This window comes from Thamnophis sirtalis, unplaced genomic scaffold (genome assembly GCF_051295495.1).
Source record: "Thamnophis sirtalis isolate CommonGarterSnake01/CBP01778 unplaced genomic scaffold, rThaSir2_p1.2 scaffold_15, whole genome shotgun sequence".
Lineage (NCBI taxonomy): Eukaryota > Metazoa > Chordata > Lepidosauria > Squamata > Natricidae > Thamnophis > Thamnophis sirtalis.
The window spans coordinates 43,402,924-43,410,767 of record NW_028261395.1 but is presented as its reverse complement, the minus strand read 5'-3'; the positions used below and the strand labels follow the sequence as shown (position 1 = coordinate 43,410,767).

Genomic DNA, 7,844 nt, shown 5'->3' with positions numbered 1-7,844 from the left:
CTCTTCGGCTTTGAAACGGAGATGAACACCGACCCATAGAGTTGGGAACAACTAGCACATATGTGCGAGGGGAACCTTTACTTTTTACCTTTGCTTATTAATGCTGGCACCTTCCGTTTTTGGTTCGTTTGTATTTAGGCCCATGTCTCCATAGGCACAACTAGAAAGGGGGAATTTGGCTCGAAGTTAAGTCAAGCCATTCAACTGCCGACTTTTTTCCCCAGCCTCTCTTTTTGTAAAAATTAATCATTGTTTTCCCATTCTTGCTTCAGTAGTTGACAGCAGCTAGCTGACCTTGAGTAATCACGAGAAAGCTGGTTTGTTCTGGGATGGGAGACCACCAGGAAATCCAAGGAAGCTAGATTGGGATTTAAAAGAAACAAGAGAGTGCCGAGCTGCTTTCGTATCACCTGCCAAGCGTCAAACTTGCCAACTTGCAGATATTAGCCTTTCTGTTGAAAAGTCTACTTTCATTGAACCAAAGGAGACAGTTTGGTCTATTGGTTAAGGCGCCTGGTAGGAACCAGGAAGCCGGGAGTTCTAGCCCGGCTTTAGGCATGAAAAGCCAGCTGGGTTTCTCTTCGGGCCAGTCTGTCTCTTTCAGCCCAACCCAACTCACGGGGAAACAGGAGGAGGAATATTAGGGTATTAGGTGCACTGGCCGCCTTGTCTTATTTATAAAAATAATAAAATAATAAAGGTGGGATTAAAAATAAATAAATTTTATATGATCCAGTTTGGTGGCTTAAAAGAGATCAAAAATGCCATTTTGAAGGCAAATTGTTGGTTCCCATGCAGGAGTGAATGAGCTTTCTGCTTCTCAAACTGTTCTTCTTTCTTTCCTTCCCGCTCTCCCTCTCTCCCCTCCCTCCTCTCTCCCTCCCTCCCTCTCTCTCTTTCCCTCTCACTCCTTCCCTCTCTCTCTCCCTCCCATTCCCTCCCTCTCTCTCTTTCCCCTCTCTCCCTCCCTCCTCTCTTTCCCCTCTCCCCCTCCCTCTCTCTCCTTCCTTCTCTCCCTCCCTCCCTCTCCCTCCCCCCTTCCTCTCCCTCCCTCTCTCTCTTTTCCCCCTCTCCCTCCCTCTCTTTCTCCCTCTGTCCCCCTCTCTCTCTCCTTCCCTCTTTCTCTCCCTCCCTCTTTCTTTCTCCCTCTCTCCCACCCTCTCTCTCATTCCTTCTCTCCCTCCCTCCCCCACTCCCTCCCTTCCTCTCCCTCCCTCTTCCCCCTCTCCCTCCCTCTCTTTCCGTCCCTCTCCCTCCCTCCCTCTCTTTCCCCCTCTGTCCCTCTCTCTCTCCTTCCCTCTCTCTCTCCCTCCCTCTCTCTCTTTCCCCCTCCTTCCCTCTCTCTCCTTCCTTCCCTCCCTCCCCCTCTCCCTCCCTTCCTCTACCTCCCTCTCTCTCTTTCCCCCACTCTCCCTCCCTCTCTCTCCCCCTCCCTCTCTCCCTCTCTCTTCCAGATATGGCTGCAATGAACCTCAACAACGGTTCCAGCGGGGCTTCTGACCAAGACACCCTGGGCCCCCTCCCGCACCCCTCCACGCCATGGCCGCTGGGGCAAAGTTATCCTTACCAGTATCCCCTCGCCCCTCCGTGTTTCCCGCCAGCCTACCAGGACCCCGGCTTCAGTTATGGCAGCGGCAGCGCGGGAAGCCAGCACAGCGAAGGTAAGGCCCTCGGATGCAAGCTTCCCGCCTTCCTGCTCCCCTGGCTGTTGCGCATATTGCTCCCTCCCCTGCGCTCCCTTTGCCGCTCCCTTCTCACGGACCCTTTGCGTCCATCTTGCACAGAGTCCGACTCCTGGCTACCGCCGTTGGGTAGGGGGGCAATGTTCAGCTGAGCTGCCTGCAAGGAGTCACACAGGTCCCTTAACCTGGCCGGGGAAAAGTCTAGCAGCTGACGCTTAGTTTGGTGGTCTTCGAATTGTGGCCTCCCGTGTCTCCTGTCTGATGCCTTTGACGTTCACTGCACACCGTGTGCAAATGTCGGGAAAAGGGGGATTCGCGCAGCCAGCCAGTTTCAAAGTGTGAGCGTTGTTCCCAACAACCCTTGTTCTGCGTTCGGAACAATTCCAGACTCAGGGCTGGTTTTTCCAGTGTTCCCAGTTTGCCAGCGAAGCATAGGTGGTCCTTGACTTACAACAGTTCCTTCAGTGACCATTCAAATGGGGAAAAAAAAGTGATTTATGACTTAGAACCCTTGCGACATCCCCACAATCATGTGATCAAAATTCAGACGCTTGGCAACCGATTCACGTTTATGACGGCTGCATTTCACGTGATTCCCCGTTTGCGACCTTCTGACGAGCAGAGTTCTGACCTAGGCTTCCCCAGCTGCACGAGTCCTCATCCCGATAAACCCCTTTTAATTTAATTTACAATGAATTCCTCTCCAGCAAAATCCCGGCCCACAGTCTTTCAAGATAGTTCACAATTACCGACCTTGATCAGGCTTAGAAAGTGGCCAGGCTGAGATCTTTCAAACACCCCGCAATACTCTGCAAGAATGCAGGAATGAACTATTTGCCTCCTACAATCTCCACTCCCCATTCGCTCCTCTTTTATTCCCTCTGGGAGGGGCCATTCACCGTCCACCTGTGGCCTTCCTACCAAGTCGACCCTCGTTCCTTAGCTGTTCCCTTCGTCTGGCAACTCTGCGCATGCGCACACTGGGAACAGGCTCCAGCTGTTCTTCTGCCTCACTGATGTCTGACTCCGAAGGCAGCTGATAACTGTCAGACGGCCCTGGCCCCCTCTCTGCCTCCGACAAAGAGCCCTCATCCAAGCCTTCCCCAGACTCCAGGACTGGCCCAGGTTCCTCCCCAACCTCCTCAAGGCACATTCATTTAACAATCATGTTACTTAGCAACTGCAGTGATTCCCTGAACCCCCAGGGCAGGAGAGGTCGTAAAATGGGTCGCACAACTCACTTAAGAAACATCTCGCTTAAGAACCAAAATTTTGGGCTCAACTGTGGTGGGATACTTGTGATGTGGCTTCTTGTGAGTCTATTTGTGAGAAAGAGGGCCAGAATCTCCTTAAGTGGCTGACATGTTGTTGTTGATTGAAGTGTTGTTGCTGTGCCATTCCTTTCGGATAAGGGACGTTGCTTTCGGTAATTGCTCTTTCCTTGTTTTATCCTGCGCAAGCCTTAGATTGAAGGATTCATAAAGGATTGGTAAGCATATTTTTTCTCCCTTCCGAACCCCATTTTCAGTCCATATAGATTCTCATGTCTTTTCTTTCCCTCCTCTGGAATTTTAAACTTGTTCCTCCCCACTTCCGCAGCTAAGTCCTTGAATTAAAAAGCAACAAAAACCTGTATTTTTTAAAAAAGCACCATATGCCCTGCCCTTAACCGTTCGCAGAATTCCCGGAGAGGCAAAGAAACCGATCTCAGTTGCAGCGGGAATTATCCTGAAATCACTAGTCGGCAATTTTAAATCACACCTCAATTTTGGTGGACATTTCTACACCATGGGAAGTTCTGAGCTCAGAAAGAGGGTTCTACCACAAAACCACGAAGCCCTTATCCGCGCTGACATAAGTGCGGAGGGCAAATCCGCGCCGTCCGATGCGCTAAGGAAAAACGCGACCCTACCGCGATGACATAACCGCAGAGGGCAAATCTGCGCCTTCCGAAGCACTCAGCACCCTAAACCTAACCCTAAACCTAACCCTAAACCTAAACCTAACCCTAAACCTAACCCTAAACCTAACCCTAAACCTAACCCTAAACCTAACCCTAAACCTAACCCTAAAGCAAACCCCTAAACCTAATCCTAACCCTTACCTTAATTTAAATCGGCTTTCTGTCGCCGCGCTGTTGTCGCGACGGTGATGACGCGCGGTGATGACGTCGCGGCTTTAGCGACGCCGTTTTATCACCGCTATTTTGACGAGCGCGGTTTTGTCGTGCCACGCAGAAAGAGGCGGTTTCTACAAGAAGCCACTTGTTCTCTCAGCTGATCTTCGGAGCTACCAGTACGCCCGAACCGGCTGAATCCCACCTCCAATGCCCAAACATACAGAAGCACAGGCCTATTTTTCAAAACAACAACAACAACAAAGGGACAGACAACCACACCCCCAAACTTGTGAGAGCAGGGTAGCTATTGAAAAAGAATAGGATATTTTACTTGCAAGGGCCGAAAACAGCTGGAGGGTAGTCAACACTACAACACTGTTACAAGATCTCTTCCTCTGTAAACCTAATCTCCCCCAAACCTGGGATTTTGGAGCCCAGCAGGGACTCCCTATTTGCACAGGACCTTATCCCCACATTCAGTTTCCAGGGTGTCTCTTCTACTGTCCCGCTGATGTGATTTGCTTTCATCCCTTCAAACCAAACATCAAAATCGTACACTCCCGCTTTGCTTCGCTTTCCCGCATGCTTCCGCATCCTCCTTTTTCATCCGCCGTCATCCCGCCGGCTCTGCTTCATCATCACCCCCAGTGACTTTTTCCGTGACTCCCATCGTCCAACGGGCAGGCAAATGCCAACCGCCTTCTTTGACCTCTGGGCCTAATCCCGCTACCTCTCCTCTTCCTCATCTACCCTCCTCCCTTCCAGGAAGCAAAAGTAGCGGCTCGAACCGAAGCAACAGCGAGAACAGCCGGCGGCGGGAGAAGGACCGCAAGTCAGCAGGCGGCGGCAGCAGCAGCGGCGGGTCGGACCCAGCCACCTGGAGCAGGGGTGGGGGGAGCGTCCTGCGGCACGAGCGGCCCCCCAGCCAACTTAGCCACCGCAGCCACGTCTCGGCCACCCTCAGCGAGAGAAGTCCACGCAGCCACCACTCGTACGGCCCTCCGGGCGGGCTGCCTTCCCTGGGGCACTTCCCCAAGCTGGGAGGCAAACTCTACGCCATCAGCGGGCCCCCCGGAGGTCCCCCCGTGCGGGAACTTAGCTCCATCCCTCCCGAACTGACCGGGAGCCGCCAGTCCTTCCAGAAAGCCATGGGGAACCCGTGCGAATTCTTTGTGGACATCATGTGAACAGAAGTGCCTTCTTTCCGGAGTCCGTGCAGAAGGGTTCTTGTCCTGTCAACAGACTGGGCCCAGGGCCCCCCTTTTTTTTGTTCAAAGCAACGGGGAAAGAGAGCGATGCCCCCCCACCCTTCCCACTCACCCTGCCCCCCCTCCACCTTGACAGTCTTTTGCATGTCATACCCTTCTGACTCTTGATTGTGTTTTGCCAGCCAACGGAGGCAAAAGCGATTCCAGGATGTTAAATCCGCCAATCGGGCTATATTTTGTCCTTCCCCTCCTTTTTCCCCCTCTTCTTCCCTTCCGTTTTTTTTTCTGAATGTGATTGGCAGATGTTCTCTCCAGATTATCTCTCCAACGAGCTTTGTTATGCCTGGCACTTTTTTCTCAGTCCAATTTTACTCTTTTCTCCTTGGCTTAACCAAGGGATCGTCATTTTATATCCTAGTTTCAAACGAAACAACGGGAAAAAAAAGAGGAAACAAAAGCAACACGGCAATTTTCCGGTCCTGCGTATTTTGCACCTTTAAAAATCTATTCCTTTCTTTCCAGCCTTGGGGGAAATAAAAACTTACAACGAGGAGGATTTGCTTTGGTGAAGACAGCACAACTGACAGTGGGGCGATGACATTGGATGTGTCTGGGTTCATTTTTTTTAAACCCCGTTGCAACGATGGGTGAATTATCTATCTGTAGGCCTGTTTCCTACTTCCTTTGGGCTAATTTTCATTCAGGGTTTTCTTTGTTACCTGCTCAGCCTTTCCCCTTAAGAAGGGAAAATTGTGGTGGTTTTTTTGTTTTTTTTTGAGAAACTCAACGGGATCAATTTCTCCTCTGAAATCATGATAAGTTGCCTATTTTACACCTTGAAAGAAGATTCTGGTGGTTGTATGTAAGGGTTTCAGCAGGCACTCCAGCAAGGCAATGATTGCCAAGTGGTGTTCCATCCATCCCTCTCCCTGCTCCAGATAGAGAAGATTGCTGCCTTTGTCGGTCACACACCCTAAATTGTGTCTTTTCTCTCCTTTTTTCTTTCCTTTTCTTTCTCACATTTTTTCTTTCCTTTTTAAGACTGGACAAACCCTTCCTTACGGCATAATTAAACTCCCCTTTGGTTGGAGGTTTTTAAATTTCATCTGTCTGAAATTTAACAGATGAGCAGAGTGGGAAGGGACCTTGTAGGTCATCTAGTCCAACCCCCCACCCAAGCAGGAGACCCTACACCATTCCTGACAAATGGCAGTCCAATTTCTTCTTGAAAGCTTCCAGGGATGAAGCCCCCACAACTTCCGAAGGCAACTTCTGTTCCACCTTCTGTTGTAGGTTTTCCTTACTTAAATGTTAACAACTTCAATGTTGTAGGGTTTCCCACTTGAGCAAGGGGTTGGACTAGAAGACCTCCAAGGTCCCTTCCAACTCTTGTTATTGTCTGGCTGTTCGGCTAGCTAAATGGTCCATTTGGAAAAGCATCTTTTGGGGGTGGGGTGGGGGGGATGCTCCTGTTTTCAGAGAAGATTTGGCCCCAGTGAGATCCTTTCCTTTGACACCTGTGTTGTGCGTTGCAAACAGCACAACACACAAACACACACACGCACTACCCAGCATTCCAAGCGGGATGGCAAGGAAGTGCATGGTTTTGTTGACATTAGGAAAATTCTGCCTTTCCCCCAACTTTACACTTTGATGGCTGTGTTTGCATTTCGATAGAGTTTGTAGTTTATTTATGTTCCCCCCCTTAATTTCATTGAGGGGGGGGAGTGCATTGATCCTGGTTTTCTGAAAGGCCAATCAAAGTAGGAAGGAAAGAAGAGGGAGGTGTGTAGGAAGGGGGAAGGCATCACACAGAGGGACGAAGTCGATCGCTATGACATTATCGCCTGTGCATGGTTGATCTTTGGGGGAAATGGTGAAAAGGCAGAGAAGGGGAGAGAGAGAGAGGGAGGGAGGGAGAGAGAGAGAGAGAGAGAGAGAGAGACGATTTGAGGAAAATTGAATGAGTCTTGTGATAGAATTCCAGATGCCAGCCAGCCGTCTTGTGCCCTCCCCCCAAGGGGGCTCCATTCCGTGCCTCCCTCCAACTTTGACCATTGGATACGGGAGTGTGATGCCAACACAGCAGCAGGCAGCTTTCTGCCCTGCATGAACGTGGCAGAAACTTCCCATGGGTGTTCCTTTTGCTGGATGGGGATGATGGGACTTAGGGGGCACCAACCTGGTGAAGGCAGCTCTTCAATCACACACGCATATATATCCAAAGGCAGGCAGTTGGGTCTTGGTGAATTTTCCAGATCTGGTAATCAAAGGAGATCCTTCAAGGATAGCTAGGGAATCTGCTCCCAACTGCTGACCCAAGTTGCTTCTTTTTCTTTCTTTCTTTCTTTCTTTCTTTCTTTCTTTCTTTCTTTCTTTCTTTCTTTCTTTCTTTCTTTCTTTCTTTCTTTCTTCCTTCCTTTCTCTTTCTTTCTTTCTTTCTTTCTTTCTTTCTTTGTTTCTCTGTGTGTGTGTCTGTCTGTCTGTCTGTCTGCCTGTCTCTCTCCTTTCTTCTCTCTGTCTCTCTGTGTCTCTCTCTGCCTCTGTCTCTGCTTGTCTGTCTGTCTCTGTGTCTCTGTCTCTCTCTCTCTCTCTTCTGTCTCTCTCTGTCTGTCTCTGCCTCTGTCTGTCTCTCTGTCTGTCTCTGTCTGTCTCTGTCTTTGTCTCTCTGTCTCCGTCTCTCTCTCTGTCTCTCTCTCTGTGTCTCTGTGTGTGTCTCTCTCTCTCTGTGTGTCTGCCTCTGTCTGTCTGTCTCTGTCTCTGCCCCCCCCTCTCTCTCTCTCACACACACACACGTTTTCTCTCTCTTTATAATCCTCTATGGTAGTGAAGATG

At 50.1% G+C, this 7,844-nt stretch overlaps 1 protein-coding gene across 4 annotated transcripts in view; it reads left to right on the top strand.

Moving 5' to 3' along the window:
- The window catches only part of DVL1 (dishevelled segment polarity protein 1), a 73,200-nt gene extending 66,278 nt beyond the window's left edge, over nucleotides 1-6,922 (top strand). For 2 of the 4 annotated variants that reach the window (XM_087702341.1, XM_087702339.1), the window contains 2 exons: nucleotides 1,455-1,661; nucleotides 4,567-6,922. In XM_087702341.1, coding sequence (XP_087558467.1) covers nucleotides 1,455-1,661; nucleotides 4,567-4,988 — 629 coding nt within the window. In that variant the 3' untranslated portion in view covers nucleotides 4,989-6,922. Of the gene's footprint in view, nucleotides 1-1,454; nucleotides 1,662-3,142; nucleotides 3,172-4,566 lie in introns of all 4 variants that reach the window. The other 2 variants (XM_087702342.1, XM_087702340.1) reach the window with 2 other exon arrangements.
- The last annotated feature ends 922 nt before the right edge of the window (nucleotides 6,923-7,844 follow it).